Genomic DNA, 26,596 nt, shown 5'->3' with positions numbered 1-26,596 from the left:
GCATTCTCTTCCAGTCATATCAAAAAATATTGTTGTTAATAAATGCTCCACCAAAGTACAACTTAAAACTTTATTAACGCTTAGAACACTTAAAATTCTCAATTCACTTCTTCCGCTTTGCTTCAGGTGATCCGTTCGCTGTTTCGCTTCGAGTAGTTCCGATTACCAAATAACTGCGTGCCATCTCTGCAACGCTTTGATAGTTGATACGGCAGCCCTAGAATCGTCGAGAATACTCCACACAAGTCGAGTATCTTCGATATGTGTTTCCGCTATCAGGCAACAGATGGCGTTGTACTTCGAGCGTTGTAGGTGCTACTAAATCTTTCGATATTCGATCAGCTATTCGGCGATAGATGGCGTTACTCTTACCGGCATAACAAAATACAAAAAAAATGTCGTACATGTCAAGTTGAATTCACAACCGAACAGCTGATGTTTCGGTCTCGAAACGCAATGGGGTTGTTTAATGGCTTCAAGCACGACATAGCCACCCCACATGGGTGGTTTGAGGTCAAATCTAGCGTTTCGAATTACGTGGTCACGGAAAGTACCACGTAAATCTCTGCTTTGAAACCTTAGGAACTCCTTCATTTAATAAAACAAATTATTAATATCGATAAAAGGCGATAAAAAAAATCATGATTTTAAAACAGATGCTACGTTATAATATGTCGAAAATGGTCACAAACTAAACAGGAGAAAATTAGATGAGTTGGGAATCGGTCCATTTAAAATCGAAGAAAAACTGTCGCAATCAATATAGGACATAAAAAAAGGAGTCTAATATATTTCCTGTTACATAACTTATTCCTGATTTTATACCAGAAGAAATTGAAGATTAGAGAAAAGAAAAAGAAATTAAATGAAAATTTTTTTTTCAAACCCTAGTGGAGAGATGTAAAGAAAAACCTTTAGTTTAAAATAAATATTTTCTTAGACATATTGATTGATTTGTCTGTCGAATGCAATGAAGACTTTTATTATTGTTTAATCAATCCAGAACATTCGAAATCGTTGTGTACGTATCTTTTCAGTTTATTTCAGCTTGATTTATAGAAAAGAGTACATTCATTTTTTATTTATGTCACGGCTATGCTTAGAACCGTCACTCCGACTAACATCTGCCACCAATAAACAGCGCCATAAAAATAAATACACCACATTAATAAATGTGAAAAACGCTTCCTTAAAAAGCCGCACTCCCCAGAGCTTCTCGTCATAGAGGAAGCAATCTTTAACAGAAGCGACATCAAAAGAGACGCGCCGTTCTTTCGATTGGCCAACAAAATAAACAAATACGGAGGCGGAACAATTAAACTGAATTGATGCAACCGCGAGGTCGTCGAACCTATTCGTCGTATTCCTGGTGCGGGACATAGATTAAAGATCTCCGTAGACAGGTCACCCGGTTAGACTTCCTTTGTTTGGGCTTTTCGTAGCTCTGTATAACGATTCGTAAACGCTATTTTATGGCGGTATTAATCTCGGTTTTTTTTTTCGTTTACAAATACCGTCAATCTTGTTTGTAGACCAGTTCAATGAATAATGTTAGCTTTGTGCCACTTTTGTGCTTTTATTCGCGTCTCATATTTATGTCACGCTAATAAAATCTCTATAGTTCTTATTTAACAATGTAGTTCGACGTAATTGATCGATCAATGAATAATAACAGTAGTGCATCAAAACTAATTCAGAACTCGAGACGTGTTTGGTTTTTCCTAGAAGGCTCAAACTGAATATGTTTGCCTTATAGTGTCTGATTAAAATAAAATACGATTCCTACTCTGGGTGAATAGAAAAGTATCTCAACTAATATACAAAAAAATCTTTCAAGTTCCAGTTAGTTTTAGAAGAACTAGATGCAGACAATAATATAATGAAAATAAATATTGCTGTAACTGCATACAATCTTTATTATTAAGTAGTTACTGGTGGTAGGGAGTTTTGTGAGTCCGCACGGGTAGGTACCACCGACCGCCCATTAACGCCCACGCAACTGGTGTAGGGAGTCCAACACTCATAAAAATATTAGCCTATCCATTAAGTACATGTATTTTCTACATGGATACCAAGTTTCAAGTCAATCGGATGCATAGTTCAGTAGTTATAAGGGAACATCCGTAAAAACCACTGTAGATTTATATATTAGTATAGATAGGGCAACCCTTTACGACATTGCAGTTCATGAGTTCTTATGAGTAAATATGTTTAGTGTGTAGTATTTTTTATTGAATACGTTGACGATCCACTTGATGATCATCATAGTCGCTTATGGACATATGTAATGTCAGTGGCATAGCCAGTAGCGTATTGCTGATAAAAGTGCTAACATATCTATCTACCTGCTTATTCTATGTTGAAACAGCAACCGTATCTAAATCGTAGTTCAGTTTAGCTGTGTGTGTGTATGTTTCTCGCCGTTTTTAGATTTTATTTTGCATACCTAATTTTATAATCCAGCATGACTTGATATGTTTTATTTGTATTGAAATCTTTTGCACTTTCCTGGGTTTTATCGTTGCGAAATTATACGGGAGAGATTGCAAACGCTGGCAGTCACTAAAAGATGTGAAGATGATATCCTAAATTTATTAAACATTTTTTAGCGTTTATCAGAGCCCTTAGGAATCGCAGCGTGATTTTTTTCCGTACCTATTCGCTGGTAGCCTAAGAGTATATTTAATTTTCAATTACGCCGGACGCGTAGGTGAACTCACGGGCTCAATCTGAGAGAATTTGCGAATACTAGCCCTAACACGAGTAGTGCTTCGCTGAATCTACCACCAGATCGGAATCGCGACCCACTGAGAAGATCCGGCGAGAAACTTAGTGGGCTTCGTCACCATATCCAAAGATGAGGTCTAAAGCTCAATTGTATTATAAAAATGTATTATTATACGGTAAACGAAACGCGAATTCATATGACACGGACAAACAAGAAAGGTCTTCTTCTTGACTTGAACGATCTAGATAATATATATTGTAGGATGGATTATATTAAAATTTTTAGTAAATTTTAATTAAAAATAGTATAAGAAAAAATGATTTTATCGTAAAAAAGCGTTAAAATTTAGTTGGATATTCTATAAAAGCGTATTTTGTTAGTTTTTTTAAACTATTGTTTTTTTTTTTCATTTTTTAGTTGAATTTTAATTTTTTCAATATTTTTTTTACAATTTTTTTTTTAAATTGAATTGTCATCGGTCCTTAATAAGTATACCAAATTTCGAGTTAATTCGACGTTTTGAAGGGGGTCAAAATCATGTTCAAAGATTCCGTTACAAACATACATACGTCTGAAGTTAATAAAAGCGTATTAAAAATGTTCTCAAACACACTCAGGCAGCTCGCAGGAAAGTCGTGACTGAACAAAATGTTAAAATACCCGCATAATGTATTTAATTTTGTTTGAAACATTTAAGCGGCGCAACGAGGAATTGTGATCCATCTATACAATTGGACATGATTTAAAATCATGGGCGAACGACATTAAACGTGAATAAATTGGAATTTATCGGCCACGGCTCGTGGTGCGGTCGATGTTAAGTTAGATAATAGTAATGAACATCGTACTAAACATACATACAATGGTCGTATAGGCATGATTTCGACGTTCCAATAAGTTAATCTCATTCTAAATTGTAATTGCTTAAATTATTATAAATGCTATTATAAATAAAATTACGACCTTCATCATTGACACTTTAAGCTTTAGATTAGGTTATTTCATGCATACTATCTTCTATTTTACATTTTTTTCTGTTTTGTTATATCACGTATCGCGATAGCAGAGTCTATCGAGAAACTTGTTTTTCAGGGTAGGGTCAATGGTAAGAGATCTCGTGGACGAATTCCCATGCGCTGGACTGATCAGGTGAAAGACCTTACTGAAACCCCACTTAACGAGTGTGTGCGCCGGGCCTCGGTTCGCAAACTACGGAAAAAATCTGTCAAGGCTTTAATAAGCAAGAATTCCACATGACCACGACGGCTCTGCCAAGAGTAACTGACTATGATAATGATCTTCTGCTCTGTTTTTTTATTTAATATTCTAACAGAAAATTGATAAAATTGAAGCTTGTCATTAGCATACGTGAAAAAAAGTTAAAAGTTGTTGACAAAGCAGACGAGAAAATATTAGCTACTCAATTAAAAGAAATCAACGCGATCAAGTCCACTAGGACTTAAATTCTTAATACTAGTCGTTCTTCCAATGATCGGGAATCGACCATAATCACTAACGACCGAAAGATTTACAATGTAATGCGTTTTTTCTTCATTTTGTAAATAACATGGAATATAGAAGAAAAAAATTTTTTTTTTAAATCACGATCACGAGCATTCGCCACTTCTCCCGGTTTGTGGTGAGCCTGGTACACTCATATAAACAACCGTCAAATTTTTTGTAGGTTTAGGTACTTTCGACTAATTTCGTTTTAACATAAGTAATTTAAGAAAGAGCGCCAAATTTGAAGTCCAAATGGCCAATGAGTCGTCGTGGCCTAAAGGATAATACGTCCGTTGCATTCGTGTTGAAGCGATGCACCGGTGTTCGAATCCCGCAGGCGGGTACCAATTTTTCTAATGAAATACGTACTCAACAAATGTTCACGATTGACTTCCACGGTGAAGGAATAACATCGTGTAATAAAAACTAAACCCGCAAAATTATAATTTGCGTAATCACTGGTGGTAGGACCTCTTGTGAGTCCGCACGGGTTGGTACCACCACCCCGCCTATTTCCGCCGTGAAGCAGTAATGCGTTTCGGTTCGAAGGGTGGGGTAGCCGTTGTAACTATACTGAGACCTTAGAACTTATATAAGCCACGAGATATCTCGAGGTGGGTGGCGAATTTACGTTGTAGATGTCTATGGGCTCCAGTAACCACTTAACACCAGGTGGGCTGTGAGCTCGTCCATCCATCTAAGCAATAAAAAAAAAAAGTTACCATAACAATAAACAGGGTCACTTAAAGGAAATTCATAAATTTAGAAATGGTTACTCAGAATTATTTTCTGAATGTCGTTCACATTAATACGTGATTCATTTTCATTTTCAGTGTATTTTGGATTACGATGTTCGATGACCGTGTCAATTCATCTGGATATCTGAATCTAGACATTTAGAATGTTATTGAGCATTAGTTTTCAATTGCTTCTAATCACTACACAGTATAAAACAAAGTCGCTTTCTCTGTCCCTATATCCCTATGTATGCTTAAATCTTTAAAACTACGCAACGGATTTTGACGCGGTTTTTTTAATAGATAGAGTGATTGAAGAGAAAGGTTTATATGTATAATAACATCCATTAAATAGTGGAGAAATCAATAATAAATTACAGTTTCCGAAGCGAAGCGAGGACGGGTCGCTAGTGTAATATATAGTTAATCCTTTCCTAATTCCCTAATTGTCCTATCTATATCCGGATTTACTTATGTAATGTGCTACATAATATTGAAATCCATTGCAATCATATTCGAGTTAGAGACATTTACATAGAATAGAATTACATAAAAACGTTTTACTCCCACATCCTGCTATCTTTTTTATTTTTATTTCTTAGATGGGTGGACGAGCTCACAGCCCACATGGTGTTAAGTGGTTACCGGAGCCCATAGACATATACGATGTAAATGCGCCACCCACCTTGAGATATAACTTCTAAGGTCTCAAGTATAGTTACAACGGCTGCCCCACCCTGCAAACCGAAATTACTGCTTCACGGCAGAAACAGACAGGGCGGTGGTGCCTACCCGCGCGGACTCACAAGAGGTCTTACCACTAGTAATTACGCAAGATAAAATATTTTGCCATCATACGCTTTTATTAGCTTCAGACGTATCTATGTTAGTATGTATGTTTGTAACGGAATACTTGAATATGATTTTGACCCCCTTCAAAACGTCGGATTAACTCGAAATTTGGTATACATACTTATTAAGGACCGATGACAATTTAATATTAAAAAAAAATATTAAAAAAATTGAAATTCAACTAAAAAATGAAAAATAATTAATAGTTTAAAAAACTAACAAAATACACTTTTATAGAAAACCCAACTAAATAATAGAAAATAAATTTTAATAAATTTGAATTAAAAATAGTCTAAGAAAAAATGATTTTATTGTAAAGAAAAGCGTTGGGTGCATGGTATCAGTAGTTATAAACATTTTATGAACAGATATGAGTAGAAGGGTTATTTTGGTAATACCCTGAAAAGCACCCCACGCTTTTTTACAATAAAATAATTTTTTCTTACACTATTTTTAATTCAAATTTATTAAAAGGTCTTAAGCATGCATTGTTGACAATGCAGTCAGCAACATGCTGTACAACTATATTTAGACGATGTTGAACATGTTGATACCTATGACCGTGTTAGATGACCTGTTTTTATCTGAACGGCGTCCGTTATTTCATTGTTTACAGTCCGACTATCGATGAGTCAAGCGTAGACATGCTAATGTGGCCGTATTTTCGTTCGCACGCTTCATACATTCGTGTCTATTCAACTGAATTGTATACAATGTATTATATTTCATTGCGGTATTATTGTAGATAAACGGGAGCGTGATTGTCGCTAGGTATGTTACGGTTTTCGAGATATAAATAGCTTGAATTGCTGTCTGGAAAACTGTGTACCTTACAATATAGGAGCTTATAATAGTTAGAAAGAACCTATATTATTATTCTCAATAATATTTCACCTGTCAATAAAACCGCCAAAGAAACAAAGTTTATTTATGTCCAACTTTTTTATTTTCCACATCAATCACAGTGTATCATATCCCGTGCGCTTGTAACTCACTATTAAAACAAAAACAATAATAATAACCCATGTGGGAATCGAATCCCCAACCCCCTGTGCAACAGTCAGGGGCTCTAACCGCTGTACCACCGAGTCAGTCATATTATTATTCTTATATAGAATTTCGTGTACAACCAAGGAAAGGCCAAAAAAGTTTTTTTTTATTCTACTGTCTAGAACGATGTCTATTTTATTTGATAGTCGAACGTTAACGGCCTGTCTGTCGTGTTTACCGTCCTAGTACCAGTCTGAGTCATACGCCACAAGCGAATGTCTGACGGTTGACTAGGATTGAGCAGAGAATTCCAGTGCGAAATGAGAATAAGAAGTAAATAAGTCAATGTTGCCTTGAAATCTAGTCGAGTTCATGAAAGGTTCATTCAAGGTTGTCAAGTCAAGTTGCTGTCATGAGTTGTTACGTGATATCGTCAGGTTTGAGCCCCGTGAGGTGAGCCCTACTTGTTAGGGTTACGCTGACATAGCCTCTCAAGGCTATCATCTTCATCATCATAATCGGTTGCTCTTGACAGAGCAGTCGTGGTCATGTGGAATTCTTGCTTATTAAAGCCTTGACAGATTTTTTCCATAGTTTGCGAACCGAGGCCCGGCGCACACACTCGTTAAGTTGGGTTTCAGTACGGTCTTTCACCTGATCAGTCCAGCGCATGAGGATTCGTCCACGAGATCTCTTACCATTGACCCTACCCTGAACAACAAGTTTCTCGATAGACTCTGCTGGCCATCGCGATACGTGTCCAAAATATCGAAGAATCCTGGATTGCACTGTTGACGACAACCTTAAATATCTTATCTTAAGTAGAAAAAAAAAAGTGATACTTATGAAATTTCAAGGTTCACTTATATTTTATACGGCACTTTTCCTTGTACCGATTTAAACTTGCGGGTTTTGAACCAGGTCATAGTCGCATCACATCGAATGAACACACCGGGCTTCTTATCCTCTAGGCCACGGACTGTGACTTACATATCTGTTACAATTATAATTCACGTAACAAGAGATTGTGTGGCCCAGATTTATAACTATTAATAGAAGATACCTAAGTCCTATAAGGCTGAATGTCATGCGGTCCATGCTACCCATGATCGAACACAGTGGAAGAACGTCACATGTGGTCGCGATCCTCAGCAGTGAGGGAACGATATAGAAGAAGATAAGGCAGAATGTGGAAATCTGGTTCGAAGAAACGTCTGCTCTCCATTCAGCCAGTAACTCATAACGTTACTAGAGAACTTTTCCTTTTTTGTTTTTTTTTTTCCGGGCCGGTGGCCGAACCTTCTACGAGGTCTCCGCGCTTAGGCGGCGCGCGGGGTATGTGAAGACTCAACGATCTGCAGGTGTTGAGAGCAGACCGCGGGCCTAGAGAACACGTCCTCCCCTGACCCCTTGGTTCTAGAATGGTCATAATCAAGATTTATAAAGGCGTTACTGAAGTCCGTGAGCGGCAATGAGAAAAAGCGCTCTAGTTGCCAATGTCACTGTCGAACACACATGTACATATAATATTTCACTGCTGGACTGCGCACCTCAAATGTATAAACGTCGTAACCTCGAACGGTAATCGATCTCACGTACTGGATTACAACAATCTCGCACCCGGCTATCGTCTTACCTTACAAGCAAATGTTACTCGATACCCGTATACTGACATCAGCGGTGTGTGGAGCATTGGAATGTATCACGAATGTAAATCAGTAAATATGGATGGTAAGGTTGTTTTTTTCCTACCTATTCTAGTGATCTCAAGGGGCCATAGATGCATCGAAGAGTAGGTGAGCTCACGGGATTGTAATCTGAGGACGTTGCTAATACTAGCCCTAGCTAGAGCACTGCTTCGCAGAATCCACCACCGGATCGGAAACGCGACCCACTGTGAGAATCCGGCGAGAAACTCAGTGGGCTGTGTCCGTGGGTTAATTTACTCGCCGAACCCTTACTTAAGCCCCTACTTAGAAGCAATGGTAGTGGATCGAGAGGATCCGAAATAACGTGTAAGGAGGTAAGGAGCACCATCTTGTATAGGGGACAAGTTCAAAAAGTAAACAGTAATTTATTTTTGGAAAAGTCACCGAAATAGCGCTAGTGTAGGAAGTGGAAATGATACAAATATAGCAGTTTGGAACAGAATTAATTGTGCAGGATTTAAGTAAAGTGTGGTAGTTTATGGCCCCTTTTTTTTTTAAATCTTTCCACTTACTACTTAGGTGCCACCTTAAGACAGCGGCGTCGCCTCATAAAAATAGAATAATCTCAATAGAATTTGTAATAGATCTATATATTAATACGTGAAGCAAAAACTTTGTATCCCTTTTTATGAAAATTGCGCGGACGGAGGAGTATGAAATTTTCTACACTTATAGACAATATAGAGAAGAAGTCCACAATGCTAATATTTTTTTTAATTATGCTTAATGAATACATCAAATCAATAAATAAAAACATTACACACACTACCATGTATTTGACACACACACGCATGCATACTATTTGTTTATTGTCAAAATTTTCTTATTGTTTTGTCTTTATCAATATTTGTCTAAAGTGTAGTCTTGCCGAAATCTGTGATTAAAGAAGTATCTTTGACAACATAATCATAATATTGTATAAACTTATAATTTCAATTAATTATTGTCGAGTTTCGACTACCGGGGACCACTAGTTTGTAATAGATTTATATATACGTATATAGACATAGACATAGAGTTAATAGATAAATAAATAAAGTGCATGGGGATATACATAGATAAGGATATTGATAACGTGCATATAGATTTACCATAAAATAGAACGCAAGTAGCTATAAGCATATTGAAATTAATAGTATTGGCTCCTTTTCAGCGGGCACTTTTTAATAAACTGAGATGGTACTCCTTAGTTATACCAACCATGTCGTATGCAATGAAAGCGCGAAATCGCATACGGCCGCTGAGCTTATTGACGCGATATATTTTTTTTCGGTATGAAAAATAAGCGGTGGCCCTTAGGTGTTTTCAGCTCCGTCAGAAGTGGCGGGATTTCCTAACAACTCCCCGAGCGCCTCCGAAAGAACCGGACAGCTTAAGACTCTTTAAGTTAAGAGCAGCTGCCTTGCGAATGCATCTACCTATCTGGCGGATTATTAAGTGTCTACATGTTTTAGATATCCGAGTAACGGTGTGCCATAAGTCAAGCAGTAATGTAGTGCCGTGAAGCAGTAATGCGTTTCGGTTTGAAGGGTGGAGTAGCCGTTGTAACTATACTCAGACCTTAGAACTTATATTTCAAGGTGGTTGGCATATTTACGTTTTAGATGTCTATGGGCTCCAGTAACCACTTAACACCAGGTGGGCTGTGAGCTCGTCCATCCAAATAAGCAATAAAAAAAAAAGTCAACATCGACGTGATTTCAAATACGTTTTTTAGGTTGTTTTGTACAAGCAGGCGGTTCATTCGGTGTTAAGTGGTTACCGCAGTCCATAAACAATTGCCGCTTATTATATATATCTCAGAGCAAAAATCGCTTTTAAAGAATACGTATTACCGTTTAATTTTCTTTATCTTAATCTTGAAGCTATGACTTTTTATTAGCATTTTATACAGACATGTTAACCATCTGGTGTTAAGTGTTCATTGTCGCTCTCGAACGCTGTCAATACTAATATCACAGCCAAGCCCTGCCTTCTGAGAAGCACTCTGTTTTAAACTTCGTTTATTTACGGGTATTATGTGTGTGTGTGTGTGTGTATGTTTGTGACATCCAGACCAATTATTATACAATTTGAAAAGTTGAAATTATGAACCTTATATCGCCAACTTTAAGTAACATATTCCCATTTCGAGGTAATATTAAAAATAAAAACGTCTCAAGTAAAGCTATGAGACACATGTGGCTCGTGTATTGAATTTATGTTGTTTTAATTTTACTATTCCGAGCGCGTGGTTTCGTTCATTCAAATTTAGTAAACAAATAAGAATATGTAGTATTTATAACTACCAAACTTTTACATGTAAAATTATAAAACGGACTCTTTTGGAATATAGCTTACATCATACTATTGGTGATATTTATTTTCTTACCTCAAGGGGTGAAAGTCAGTTTGATTTAAGAGTCATTTTTGCATGTTTTACAGGAGAGCCATTTAAAGTTAAAAATTTGGAAAAAAATATCTTAATGACAAAAAAATACTTCTTTAGCTATTTCAATGGAGTAAATATAGCAATACCAAATAAAACTTTAATTACAAAGATAAATGTCGAATATTAAACCAAATGTCACTTATACCAAACTTTTAGTGGTGGCAGGACCTCTTGTGAGTCCGCACGGGTAGGTACCACCGCCCTGCCTATTTCTGCCGTGAAGCAGTAATGCGTTTCGGTGTGAAGGGTGGGGCAGCCGTTGTAACTAATCTTGAGATCTTAGAACTTATATCTCAAGGTGGGTGGTGCATTTATGTTATACATGTATGTGTAGTCTATGGGCTCCAGTAACCACTTAATACCAGGTGGGCTGTGAGCTCGTCCACCCATCTAAGCAATGAAAAAAAAAATTGCCTTTCACTTCTCGATATATTTTATTCATGAATCTCATCCCAAGAATGGACTTATGGCCTACCGCTTAATACTCTCCACAAGCCTCGTTTGAAGAAGGACATGTCATAGCGCTCGGGAAAGGCCGTGGAATACTACGTTAAATTATTATTTTTTTCCTTAGGCAGACGAGCATACGGCCCGCCTGATGGTAAGTGGTCACCCTCGCCCATGGACTTCAGCAATGCCAGGAGCGGAGCCAAGCCGCTGCCTACCGCTTAATACTCTCCACAAGCCTCGTTTGAAGAAGGACATGTCATAGCGCTCGGGAAACACCGTGGAGTACTACGTAATTTTTTTTTTTTTTTTATTGCCTTTGTATGCAGACGAGCATACGGTCCACCTGATGGTGAGTGGTTACCGTCGCTCATGGACGTCAGCAATGCAATGCCATGGACAGAGCTAAGCCGCTGCCTACCATAAAGTACTCTCCGCAAGCCTCGATTGAAGAAGGAGATGTCATAGCGCTCAGAAAACACCGTGGAGGGGAGTTCATTCCAAAGCCGGATGGTACGTGGCAAAAAAGGTCTTTGGAAACGCACTGCCGATGAACGCAGCGGTTCCAGATAATATGGATGAACCCTGCTCCGATGGTGCGATGATAAAAAGGATAAGGAGAAATGACACGTTGAAATCGTCTGTTGATGTGTATGTCGAGATTCAAGTGGCGGACATGAAGCAGTGGTACACGAAGCCGGCGATTTAAGAGACTAGGGAGTCGAACACGGTTCCCGTCATAGTCTGACATGTCCGCCATCTGTACTATGTCGATTAACAGATTTATCAGAAGCCGGTTCGTCTTTGTTTTTTTGTACCTATCCTAGTATATATACCTATACTAGTATGTCATACTGGATTAATTTGTGATAAAGTAGATTTTTGAAATTGGTATCTAATTGGTCTCTCTCTCTCCCTATCTCCCTCTCTCTCCTAGAGTAACCTCGAGGGACTATACTAGGTTCGTCTAACGCGTAGTTCAGTTGTTAAATTCACCGCTGTTTAACTTTACACTTCCATGTAATAAAATAGAGAACACCCAAGGGACTTGTCAGATGTGTGAAGGATATCCTATTTAGCAATGGCTGGTAAGGGAGCCCATAGACGTCTACAAAGTAAATGCTGCCACCTACCTTGAGATATAAGTTCTAAGGTCCCAGTATAGTTACAACGGCTGCTCCGCCCTTCACACCGAAACGCATTACTGCTTCACGGCAGAAATAGGCAGGGCGGTGGTACCGCGAGAGTTTGCGCCACGGCTCAGTTCACGAACTATAAAGAACTTAGCTGTCAAGGCTTTAATAAACAAGGCTTCCACATGACTACGACTGCTCCGCTCTGAGATGATACTACCAACCCATTATAAGCATTTAAAATTAGGCATTGGTCACGACCCTCAATAATGAGGAAACGACAGAGAAGACGAAGAAAATTAGGCAACGAAGTTCTTTAGTGTAAAGCACCACCTATTTTGAAGTCGGCTCAGTTTTATTTGTATAAATAATACATCATTTGTGAACTCGTCGTGCGCTGATGAAAGGAGAAATAAACAAACGTAACTCACATATCCTCGTGGTGCTAATGTGTTTACAAAAGAAACGAAAAACTATCCGTAGGGTGACCATGAATTTCGTTTTTGATGAAACTTCGTAACCCATAGATACTAGGGTCGTTTTCAAATTTGGGACCAAAAGCGAGTTATCTATATATTAATACGTGAAGCAAAAACTTTGTATCCCTTTTTACGAAAATTGCGCGGACGGAGGAGTATGAAATTTTCCACACTTATAGAGAATATAGAGAAGAAGTGCGCAATGCTAATATTTTTTTTAAATCAATAAAGAAAACATTACACATACTACATACCATGTATTTTACGCACACACGCATGTATACTATTTATTGTCAAACTTTTCTTCTTGACGTCTGTTGTCAAATTGAGAATAGATTAAATATTGTTTGCCTTGATTAATATTTTTTATAGTGTGGTCTTGGCGAAATTTGTGATTATAGAAGTATAAAATACAATCATAATAGTGTACAAACTTACAATTCCAATTAATTATAGTCGAATTTCGACTACTGCGGGACCTCTAGTTTGATTTAATTCTCATAACCTTAATGTTACTTTAATTATAAGTACAGTAAATTTGTTGTCATGACAACAGGCACGTGGTCCTATAACTATATATTCGTAAACGCTGTTAAATTAGGAGTTATACATTAAAAACTTATGCCAAATCTTATTCGTATCACTGGTTAGAAATTCAAATTCTAACTTGTTTGCTATTTTTCTAGTATTGCGTGTTGAAATTCGGCAATTTTATTTAATCAGTATATAATACAATAATAAAGGAAAACTAATCGCATATTAGAAGATTATTAAAAACAAAAGAATTACGATTTCTAAGAAGAAAAGTTTCTATTTAAATTGTCATCGGTTTTGGCGTTATCAAATGCGTAAAATGAAATATATAAATGAATATTATATAATATTATTAATAAATGAGTGATTGACTTGATTGTGATGAAGCCTTTTTTATTCTGAACATGCCTAAATACAAGAAAAAACGAGAAATTTGAGAAAGTTGAAATTCATGAAATCGTCACTTGTTTGGCCGCAAAATTGAAAACGACCCAGAAGATGGCGATATGGGTTTCCCTGAATGTTTCTGCGCTTATATTGTGGTGTCGCTCACGAAAATTATTATAAAAAATTAGAGAGAGAAAGAGAGAGAGAGAGAGAGAGAGGGAGAGGGAGATCTATGAAACGTTGCCATACCGTGAAATTTGCTTGCAAATAAGCTATCTTTTCCACCTTTGTGCACGAAATTATGTTAAATTTCGCCTATATTTTGTTATTTAAATTCGAAAATAACGTTACCATTGTTTTAATAAAATGATTTCGGGTGATATGTCTTGTTAAAACAATTAAGTATGTAAAAACTTCGTATAGCAAATGCCTAGATCAAAGATACTGGCCCCAGCCGGGAATCGAATAAGCAGTTGTTCATGTAATTACATTTTCATTTTCACCAATACACCACCCTGTATAACACTTGTAATGTATCAAGCAATAAATCTAACTTTTTTTTTTATAAACCTAAATACAGGGTGTAGGCGGAGTGTTCTCTAAACATAATTGAACTGATACACTGCTTTAACATAAACGTTCTATTGCTAATAGCATGAAAAAATTGGCTTGAAAATACTCGCGCGCCACATTGTGTATGTTTATAACACTGCATCAAAAACCTTCTCAGGAGTACCAACAGCAATTAAGTTTCATATTATTTTTTATGATTGAGGTCCGGTACTGATGGCCCGGGCGCCTTTCCAGTTTCACAAGGACAGGTGGGCAAGAAAGGCTCAGTCAGGAGAGGTGCCAGCCATTTCGGTACCACTGTCCGACGGTTACGACTGCGCCCGGTTACCGTCCTCGTCGAATCTGTCGCTTGCGACGAAGGGCTCGACTAGTAAATTAATCCATAGATACAGCCCACTGAGTTTCTCGCCGGATCTTCTCAGTGGGTCGCGTTTCCGATCTAGTGGTAGATTCTGTAAAGCACTGCTCTTGCTAGGGCCAGTGTTAGTAACAATCTCGGTTTGAGCCCCGTGAGCTTACCTACACGCCAAGGAGAAGCTGAAATAGCCTCTCAAGTCTATTAGCATAGGTAGGGAAGTTTCTCTCAGGAGTTTACTCGCGATTAGGGACTTGAAGTTTCATCACAATCGGGTGAATAGTTTAGGAACGTCTAGTGGCCAAACATTTTTCCTTCTAAATCCACAGTCGATCTATTAACATGGCGACCGTACACGATTCGCTGCAAATAGAACAAAAAGCACGTTAGGAATGTCCCTAAAATAGACTTGGTCCCTTGCAATGACCTAAGTCGCTGACATAAACCGGGAGAGGTCGCGGGTTAAATGCACTTACACGTCGTCTGTACGCATGCATTCCTTATGTAGGGAGATTTTTTATTGCTAGGACGGTTGGACGAGCTCACGATCTATCTGATGTTAAGTGGTTACCGGAACCTATAGATATCAACAACACAAATGCCGTCCATTTTGAGACATGAGTTCTAAGTCTTATAGTAAAGTAGTGCTATAAGTATGGAGAAGTCTTCGGGACCTAAAGGATAAGACGTCCGATGCATTCGTATCTAGCGATGCACCGGTGTTCGAATCCCGCAGGCGGGTACCAATTTTTCTAATGAAATACGTACCCAACAATTGTTCACGATTGACTTCCACGGTAAAGGAATAACATCGTGTAATAAAAATCAAACCCTCAAAATTATATTTTGCGTAATTACTGGTGATAGGACGTCTTGTGAGTCCGCACGAGTCGGTACCACCGCCCTACTTATTTCTGCCGTGAAGCAGTAATGCCGTAACTATACTGAGAGATTAGAGCTCATATCTCAAGATGGGTGGCGGCATTTACGTTGTAAATTTCAGATCAGATCAGAACTCAAATATAATATAATACCGATTTCGGGTGAGCGGAATCGTAATGTTACGGCTCTATTTTAAATGTTTTTAAAATTATTTCCTTACATTATAAGTTGGATTAGTTTTCGTTATCGTGTTGTTTTTTTGTCGTATAGTTGTAAGGACCATTGTGTACCAATTCAGCACATTTCTCTTGCTTAAGTCGTGCGCACATGGCTTATGTTGCAAGCCAGATTTTGTTTCTTTTTACTTGTTGTTATTTTTTATGTATCTTCTAAGCTTGTGATGTGTAATGTGTGCCTAATAAATAAATAAATAAATAAAATGCTCTTTTCTAATTTCATTCATTTGAATGATGCTTTCTTGATGATTCCTAATGATGACTTGATGATTTCTGATGATTTCTAAGTTCATTGTAATGAGCTGGTTAAATATTTTCACTTGGTATCCGAGCCTTGCGTGCACTAACAATTTATTCGATGTCCAACTGGCGGTCTGGCTCAGATGCCCGCTTCGCTGATTTTTAATCGGGACCCAAACAGGTTTCCGACTTATCTACATTCACGTATAAGCTTTAGTGGTCGGTGAGCTCAACGAACCAGTCTCGCTTGTACCGGATCCCGTGAGGTCGGCCACCGATTCGGTGCAAACGAATAAGGTCTTCGAGACTATTGGTAAATAAGTGCGAAAAAAACTATGTATCTTCCGTGTCGATAATTAAATCGAAATTAGTCATTAAGGCATCGAGTTATACCCAATGCTATCTGATAATCGATGCGAATATGACTCTGTTTTTATTTATTGCTTAGATGCGTGGATGAGGTCTCAGCACACCTGGTGTTAAGTGATTACTGGAGCCTATAGACATCTACAACGTAAATGCCGCCACCCATTTTGAGATATGAGTTCTAAGGTCTCAGTATAGTTACATACTTATATATTGTGTACTTTAGTTATATACATGCAGCTGTTTATGTATATACCGCAGGCCTGTCCTTTTTTTCCAAGGAAGTACTTTCATGATAAAGGAATGATCCACTCCGGACGTATCTTGAATAGTTGTTCAACCTACCAGCCAATACGTATTGTTAAAAAAAATCGATGACGGAAAATTTACAAATTGTAAACAATTATCCCCTAAATAGAGTCTCAATAAATTAACTTAACTCATTCTTTAAGTTATTTCCACTTAAAAAAAACCTTCGTTTTTGACTCCAGGGTAGCAACAAACACTCCTCATCTGGTGAGCCTCGGTACCGGAAGACTGAGCACAGCTGTCACTCTACATCCCATTAAGCAAGGTAAACATCATATGAGACTTACTGGTGGTAGGACCTCTTGTGAGTCCGCACGGGTAGGTACCACCACCCTGCCTATTTCTGCCGTGAAGCAATAATTCGTTTCGGTTTGAAGGGCGGGGCAGCCGTTGTAACTATAGTGAGACCTTAGAACTTATATCTCAAGGTGGGTGGCGCATTTACGTTGTAGATCTCTATGGGCTCCAGTAACCACTTAACACCAGGTGGGCTGTGAGCTCGTCCACACATCTAAGGAATAAAAAAAAAACCATTGGACCGTTACTACCCTTAGTAAAGTTAGGGGCTCTGAATGGTGATTTAAACTTACAAGTTTAGTGGCATCCGAAGCTGGGTTTTTGATTTAGTTTTGACTGTGCAGATTTATGTCCACGGCGGTCTAGTGCTAAATGGTTATCAGAGCCAAATGCTAGATCAACTACATGCCGCTAACCACTTTCAGACATGAGGTCTTGTGTATAATAATTTGAAACTGGAAAGCATTGCGGCAGTATGGCGGTATCTAATTGTATACCTACTCTCAAAATACTACAAATAATGGCGCAATTTATAAACGCTGCGTAAAAACATCTTAAGTACGTGTTTGATCAGAAAAAATAACCAGCGGGATTGGAACACAGCTATAGTCCTTTCAAACATCTTCCATTCCTTCAAACAAGGCTTGCGGAAAGACCTTAATGGTAGGCAGCGGCTCGGCTCTGCCCCTGGCATGGCTTACGTCCATGATCGACGGTGACCACTTTCTATCAGGTGGGCCGTATGCTCGTCTGTCTAAAAAGGCAATAAAAAAAAAATAGTCGCATTGCTTGGTGTCAGCGGGTGTCCTATCCTTTGGACAAAATTAATCCAAATAGCTTGCGGTGGTCGGCGTCAAAAAGTTAAAAAGAATCTAACCCTGGTTCCAGGTCGCGTGACAATAGGTTCTGATCCGACATGCGACATTTACGTCATGGGGACAGGCGTTGCGAGCGTGCACTGTCGCGTGGAAAACTCTCACGGCGTGGTCACATTGTATCCAATCAGTGGAAGCACGCTACTGGATGGTCTACCCGTGGAGAAGCCTACGAGACTGTCGCAGGGTCTGTAGTTCTTTTCTAGTAAGCATCTCCAAGGCATAGCTGATGAAATATCGGCAGCATGACAGAAACATACCCAGAAGTGAAACCTTTAATTGTGCCAAGATTCAAGAGTATCTTCGAAGGCTTAGATTATAGACAGTCAAAGATTTTCAATGCACTTTTATTAGCTTTGTTTGCATACATTGTATGTAACGTGATTTTTGATCATGTTTTTTAATCACTGAAGGTCTAATTAAATAGAAGCTCACCCAAGAATCGATGATAATAGTAATATAATGATTATTAATATATGTACCTATACCTCAGAATCACACTGATGCAAGTGAAAATTCCGTGTCTAATGAGTTTGGAAATAATTAATTTCTGAACAAGCCCGATACCAAATAAAGAGTCAGACTTTTTGTTTGTGATTTCAAAAATGCTGGTAAGCTAAACTGAGAATATGAAGTTCTTTAAAAAGTGGCATACAACAGCTTAAAGTTGTCCAGGCTATAAAATACCATGACCTTGCGAAATCATAGTAAACGCTATCAGTCTTCAAGGATTCGAAATATCGTCAGAAATATTCGGACATTTGATCTAAGTGTGTATTTTATGAATATAATGTTCTGCTTATTCAGATACGATTTTCAAAGAAGATGTTAGTCATAATAGATATTATGTTACACTAATCTACATTGTTGTGGTTCAAATGATTGAATCAAGAACCGTGTAAATATGTGTATACAGGGTGTCCCAAAAAGAATGGATAAGGAATATGCAGGAAATTGTATGAGTAGCTAATGTATTTTTTTATAAAAGTTAATCTTAAATTAATTTAACTATTAATTTAAATCAGTTTAACTACTAAGAGTTGTTTCAGGACTACCATGATACATGTCCATTCTTTCTGGGACACCCTGTATATGAGTTAATAGAGAATAGAGATCTTGTCTTTAAGATTCCTAGTAGGCGGGTTGTTTTTGTGGAAAAAAAAGCATTATACAAAACTTTCAGGCAGCATGCTGACCATAGGCCGCTCAAACTACCTCAGATTCAATCACCCGGCTGAGGCGAAACTGATGAAATCCGTCCTGCCTTCGGGACATATTTCGATGCCCCCGATCCAATACCAGCCCAACGAGGAATGTATCACCACAGGTCAGTTAACTCGGTAGTTAGGTGGAGTTATTTCTTTGGTTGGAACTAAAACAATATAGCCAACTTCAAGAATTGTCGATGTTGAATAACTATTACTTTCATAGCCAAGGTTAGTTAACAAAAACGTTTAAATTAGGATCATATCTGCGATACAACCCACGGTTATTGGAATTAAATCATTCCCGATCCTACGGACAGAATGGAAAGCAGTCGACGTCGCCTAAAACACGTCATTTCGGATCCTCCTGATCCACTAACAGTGCTTTTAGGTACCTCAAGCACCGGTCATCGTTCTCGTCGAACCCGTCGCTTGCAACGAAGGGCTCGACGAGTAAATTAACCCGCAGACATAGCCCACTGAGTTTCTCGCCGCATCTTCGCAGTGGGTCGCGTTTCCGATCCAGTGGTAGATTCTGCGAAGCACGGCTCTTGCTAGGATTCGTGTTAGCGACATCGTCAGGTTTGAGCTCCGTGAGCTCACCTACTAGTTAAGGTTACGCTGAAATAGCCTCTCAAGGCTATCAGCTTAGGTAGGAAAATAAAAAAATAAAAAAAGGAATTAAATAGCGGTAAACCGCGATCACGCTTTTCTGTAGCTGACGCCAAATCTACAGAAAACAGACTTATTGAGACCTCTTGCGAATTTTAATGGTACTAAGGGAAATAGAATTCTTGCCAACAACAATGCTATCATGTTTCAGCCTAATATGGCCAAATGCAAAAAGCGACTGTAGGAATAAATGTTTTTATATAGACCTAAGTTATTAACAAGGTCAACTACTGATCTGTCTACAGGCTATTGCACCACAGAGCAACGCTACCAGAACGTATACAAAGACGTCTCGCTGACGCAATTGGACCAAGAACTAGATTTAACACTCAAAGAACTATCGAAGAGAAAGCCCCCTGCAGTTCCCAAAAAACTATTCAAGGACCAAGATGATTCGAATTCAGATCAAGAACGTTCCAAACCTTCGAACATTAAGAGCAAAGTGTCAAAGTTCGAATACTACGCCAAACAGCAGAAAGTCGGACGCAGCCAGTTTTACACGTCAAACGAGAATGAGATCTCGCCAAAAGTGTTCAGCGCCAACTCGTTAACGGTCAACACGCCAGCCAAAGACGTCTTCGGCGACAAAGTGTTGCCAAACTACATGAAGAAAGACGAGGCGACAGATAAGACGTACACGAATGTTGCCATCAGAAATAAAATGAAACTACACGAAACTGTTAAAGGCTTTGAGGACGGTTACCAGCAGAGCGATGGTTATGGGAAGATCAATGGTGAGATGGAGTTCAATGAGAGGTTCGGGAGCGTGGGGAAGGTTGTTTGCTTGTCGTCACCAGCGTTCGATAGGAACCCGCAGTATTCTCCGGTGTACACAAACAATCACTACGACAGGAGCTTCGAAGCTGAAAACCGGAGAATTAAGGTAATTCTTGTTTTTTTTTGTGTAGATATGTGGACGAGCTCATAGCCCACCTGATATTAAGTGGTTACTGGAGCCCATAGACATCTACAACGTAAATGCGTCACCCACCTTGAGAGATAAGCTCTAAGGTCTCAGTATAGTTACAACGGCTGTCCCGCCCTTCAAACCAAAACGCATTACTGCTTCACGGCATAAATAGGCGCGGTGGTGGTACCTACCCGCGCGGAATCACAAGAGGAATCATCCTAGGACCAGTATAAAATAATCTAGTTTTTCCTTTGGGTTCTTTAGGTTTCTTTCAACTTGAGACATGAGTTCTAAGTCACCGTTTTTGTAGTACAACATCTGCCCCCAGCCTTCGAACGGAAACGTTTTATTGTCTTACAAACAGAAATGGGAAAGACGGTAGTACCTATCCGTGTAGACTCACAAAATGCCCTACCACCCGTAAAAACTGTATGCCCTATAAATATTATATATACCGAAAATCCAAGAAAATTCCATCAGATCCAACATTAATAGATACTCTACGTTCTCATAAAAATGATCTTCTATGGGTCTACTAGCGTATTGTTTTCGATTGATTTGTTTGGCAGGTTCATTTATTCTTCTAAATAGGCCAGTTAGGTCATTAGGTTATTTAAGTTCATCATCATTCTCCTGCCCTTCTCCCAGTCACCTGGGGTCGGCGCAACATGTCTTCTACTTCCATACTCCTCTATCATATACAATTTCTTCACTCACTCCTATCTTAGACATATCGTCTTTCACGCAATCCATCTATTTCTTCTTAAGTCTACCTCATCCTCTATATCTTTCCACATTCATAGCTAACACTCTTTCATTTCGTCTCATCACATGTCCATACCATCCCAAACGCGCACTTCTCAGCTTCTCTGTGACAGGTGCCACTTTCAGACTTCCTCTAACGTATTCATTCCGTATTCTATCCATTCTCGTTACTCCACACATCCATCGCAATATTCGCATCTCTGCTGCATGCAATCATTAGGTTAGTTCAGTTAAATTCATATTTAACTTTGATTTGGAATTCATATTTAACTTTTCGAAATGATACCGGCATCTCGTTTTTACCATCGCACCGCCCGCCACCGGAGTAGAGTTCATCCATACTACCTGGAGCCACTGCGGTCATCCACAGTGCGTTTCCAGAGATCTTTTTTGCCACGTACCATCCGGCTATGGAATGAGTTCCCCTCCACGGAGTTTCCCGAGCGCTATGACATGTCCTTCTTCAAACAAGGCTTGTGGAGAGTATCAAGCGGTAAGCAGCGGCTTGGCTCTGCCCCTGGCATTGCTGAAGTCCATGGGCGACGGTAACCACTCACTATCAGGTGGGCCGTATGCTCGTCTGCCTACAAGGGCAAAAAAAAATATTGGACTAAAACCTCTATGGTTGTTCCACTCTATAACTTAATTTACCAGGTCAAAGCCGCCTTGTAATAGCAAAGAGACACGCAAAACGTAGTTCAAATAAAATACAAAAATACACGATAACGTTTGTTTATAAGCTAAAATAATCATATATAAAAAATAGAGTTTGCATTATCAAAGTACCCTCCTCCCCGCTGTCACGGGACCTTCAGTCGGCCTTGCGATGTACACAGTTTAATTAATAACAGTAAGTCAACTATCAGCGTTTTTAAAGAGGTCACCCGCTTTTAAAACTGCAGTTCTCTTTTTTAGGACAATAGGCGCACGGCGTTTTTATTTGCAAGGTTGGGTGGACGAGCTCACAGCCCACCTGGTGTTAAGTGGTTACTGGAGCCCATAGACATCTAGTAACCACTCACCATCAGGTGGGCCGTATGCCTGTCTGCCTACAAAGGCAATAAAAAAAAAAAGTGTGTGTGTCCGCTCCGACGCACGACTGGAGTTTACTGGATATAAAAAATTAAACGAAACAATACGAGAAATAGTTCTATATTACGACAACACGATACACTACAGATTATTAACAAATTAACGAGACACAAAACAAACGACTAACAAATATATGAAAATACAATAATGAGAGAAACGCGCGATCAGTACGAGGCTTTGTGGCGGACTGCCGGCGCAGCAGCCCGGCGCGCATTTCGTGTGACATGCGCATAACGCATTTCGTGTGACATGCTAGTACGATTTTGGTCCCCATAATTTTCATACCCCGGGCCTATATATGTAAATCGATTCTAAAGGAGTAAACTCCAAAATAAAAAAATCTAGAACGTAAATGCGGCCACCCACCTACCACCAATAATTTTGCGGGATTGATTTTTATTACACCATGCTATTCCTTCACCGTGAAAGTTAATCGTGAACATTTGTTAAGTACGTATTTCATTATATAAATTGGTACCCGCCTGCGGGATTCGAACACCGTTGCATGGCTACATACGAATGCAGCGGACGTCTTATCCTTTAGGCCACGACGAATTCAACTTGATATTGATTCCCAGAGTTCGTTCTTGTAAGATATTTAACCCTGACGTGGCGTGATTGAGTTCAAATAGGGGTGTAGCACTAACTACGGCATCATAAATTTCTCAAACTAACCAAACCTACCGAGAATCGTATAGACTGTGTATACTTATCAAAAAATCCGCGGTAATTCTCTTGTTTGATATGTAAAAGTAAACGGAAACAGCATTTATCTAATGATAATTGTTTTACGTAAACGATAAATACTATTACTGCAGACATATTCTGCGTCAATTCACAATTAGCAGTACTGTATGCGATCGCGTGGAGCGTCTCGAACTGAGAACTGTGTCACGAAATCGAATGTTTAAATAACTCATCAGATTCAATCAACCGTGGCTTCGCTTCTAATGTTCGGAAAGCTTCCATCGATTCTTGTAGCTTAAGTCTTATGTTTTCGATCGATTTTTGTGGTAACGCTAATTACATTAAGAGATCGGAGTTAACAGTAGTTGTAATCGATTAGTTATAGTATAATTCAGTGGATAATGGAAAACGAGTGTTGTAAAAGAGAATTTGTGTGTGTGTGTGTGTGTGCCTAAAAGTGAATCATGTATGAATTCCCCTAAAAATTCCTAAAATTCAGGGATCGAAAAGAACACATGTATATTATTGTTATTATAGATAACGAAAAAGTGAAGTTTTGTAACACGCTTTTATTAGCTTCAGACGTATGTATGTATGTTTGTAACGGAATCTTTGAACATGATTTTGACCCCCTTCAAAACGTCGGATTAACTCGAAATTTGGTATACTTATTAAGGAGCGATGACAATTCAATATTAAAAAAATATATTGAAAAAATTGAAATTCAACTAAAAAATTTAAAATAAATAATAGTTTAAAAAAAACTAACAAAATACGCTTTTATAGAAAATCCAACTAAAAATAGAAATTATTTTTTAATAAATTTGAATTAAAAATAGTGTAAGAAAAAATGAGTTTATTGTAAAAAAAAGCGTGCGGTGCCTGGTATAACTAGTTATAAATATTTTATGAACAGATATGAGTAGAAGTCAATATTAAAAAAATATATTGAAAAAATTGAAATTCAACTAAAAAATTTAAAATAAATAATAGTTTAAAAAAAACTAACAAAATACGCTTTTATAGAAAATCCAACTAAAAATAGAAATTATTTTTTAATAAATTTGAATTAAAAATAGTGTAAGAAAAAATGAGTTTATTGTAAAAAAAAGCGTGGGGTGCCTGGTATAACTAGTTATAAATATTTTATGAACAGATATGAGTAGAAGGGTTATTTTGATAATATCCTTTTATTTTCTATTTTTCTATAAAAAAAAATTTCTATTTTTTAGTTGGATTCTCTATGAAAGCGTATTTTGTTAGTTTTCTTAAACTATTATTTATTAATCAATCGAACAAGTGACATTCGCTCGGTGCATGTTAGATGATTGTTTTGAAAATTCCGTCACCTCATCTTTCAGTGTTCTTTTAATTTTGGTTCGAACTAATTAACCGCGTCCAATATCCGTGGTGTTGTTTAAATTGAATTAAATTGATCATAGTTAAAGACGACGGTAGATTGCTATAAACCCACACTAGTTCTTATTAAAAGTTTATACAAACTAGAGGTCCCGCAGTAGTCGAAATTCGACTATAATTAATTGGAATTGTAAGCTGGTACACTATTATGATTATATTTTATACTTCTATAAACACAAATTTTGCCAAGGCTACACTATAAAAAAATATTAATAAAGACAAACAATATTTAATCTATTCTCAATTTGACAACAGTCGTCAAGAACAAAAGTTTGTCAATAAATAGTATGCATGCGTGTGTGCCTCAAATACATGGTATGTAGTGTGTGTAATGTTTTCTTTATTGATTTAATGTATCTTTTAAGCATTATTTAAAAAAAATATTAGCATTGTGCACTTCTTCTCTATATTCTCTATAAGAGTGGAAAATTTCATACTCCTCCGTCTGCGCAATTTTCGTAAAAAGGGATACAAAGTTTTTGCTTCAGGTATTAATATATAGATGAAGTTGTGGCCTAAAAGTTAATACGCCCGGCTTACTCCTGTCAAGAGTTGCGTCTATATCTTGAAATCTAGTAGGTTGATACGTTTTTTATTTAAAAAACGCACCTTTAAAATTGTTGTGGCTAATTTGAATTTTGAATTGAAGGGTGGGACCAAAATTCTTGTGTTTTTCGGTAAACCCCAAAAATGCAAGTTTTCATTTTCGATTTTAATACTTTAAGCCTTAAAGCGCATACCTTAAAGCTTAAAGTATACGCTTGATTTAAAAGAGACGGAAAGTGTACTTTGTCCTTTTTCTAGGCAAAAGTTTCAATTTAAATTTTAAAAAAATAATTTTACAAACTCGTAGAATACGGATTTATGGAGCTTAAAATATAAAAATCGTTTTCTTAAAATTTGTAGCTAAGCCACCTCAATTCTAAAGGTGCGAAATGTCGTGTGGTAAAATAGAACTCTTTATATTCGCATTGATAGGCACCATTCTGCCTAAATAGACCGCGAAATATTTCGCGCGTTCCGGTCGTCTCTTGTCTCGAAATCCTCGTCCGAAGTTTTTAATAAAAAAAAAAAATGGTAGTTTCGTTCGACGTTTAGTGGTGGTAGGACCTCTTGTGAGTCCGCGCGGGTAGGTACCACCACCCCGCCTATTTCTGCCGTGAAGCAGTAATGCGTTTCGTTTTGAAGGGCAGGGCAGCCGTTGTAACCATACTGAGACCTTAGAACTGATATCTCAAAGTGGGTGGCGCTTTTACGTCGCAAATGTCTTATGGGCTCCAGTAACCACTTAACACCAGGTGCGCTGCGAGCTCGTCCACCCGTCTAAGTAATAAAATAAAAAAACGCATTAAGCGAATTTCGATTTCACGCGTAATATACGACCGTTTGTGTTTATTTCGGCAGTTAAATTTTAACGTAATTCAATACAGAAGGTCAATGTAACTTTCGCTTTTTTTTTTTTTTTATTCGCTATTGATTTCATCGCGTTCACAGTATACGGTTGTCTCTCAGCGACGGATCGAGTTATTGTATTTTTTTTTTTTTGTGCACGGCTATGATTGCGGTAACGCGAATGTCAGTTTGGTGGATTATCTAACTAGAAAGGGTGGTTACACATACATTAGTAATAAAAAACTCATCGGCTAGTGTAAACAAGCTGTGACTGCGTAATGGGAGCGAACGGAATGCGGTGAAATGTGATTGCGTTGAGACGATTGGGATATCTGTTGTGAATGTGTATGTGAATTATCGTCTTTTCGCATTAAAAGTGTACAATTTCCAA

The 26,596-nt window shown here is 38.1% G+C and overlaps 2 protein-coding genes across 3 annotated transcripts in view; one reads left to right on the top strand and one right to left on the bottom strand.

Moving 5' to 3' along the window:
* The window catches only part of LOC114248804 (uncharacterized), a 110,134-nt gene that overhangs the window by 36,054 nt on the left and 47,484 nt on the right, over window positions 1-26,596 (top strand). For both annotated transcript variants that reach the window (XM_089738017.1, XM_089738018.1), the window contains exons 3-6: window positions 17,074-17,156; window positions 18,077-18,250; window positions 19,247-19,390; window positions 20,186-20,823. In XM_089738017.1, the coding sequence (XP_089594143.1) occupies window positions 17,074-17,156; window positions 18,077-18,250; window positions 19,247-19,390; window positions 20,186-20,823 (1,039 nt within the window). The remainder of the gene's footprint in view (window positions 1-17,073; window positions 17,157-18,076; window positions 18,251-19,246; window positions 19,391-20,185; window positions 20,824-26,596) is intronic.
* The window catches only part of LOC114248096 (uncharacterized), a 148,033-nt gene that overhangs the window by 99,357 nt on the left and 22,080 nt on the right, over window positions 1-26,596 (bottom strand). The gene's annotated exons all lie outside the window — the stretch shown is intronic.

Source organism: Bombyx mandarina, chromosome 24, assembly GCF_030267445.1.
Source record: "Bombyx mandarina strain Sakado chromosome 24, ASM3026744v2".
Taxonomy (NCBI): Eukaryota; Metazoa; Arthropoda; class Insecta; order Lepidoptera; family Bombycidae; genus Bombyx; species Bombyx mandarina.
This window is presented reverse-complemented; position numbering and strand designations above follow the sequence as displayed.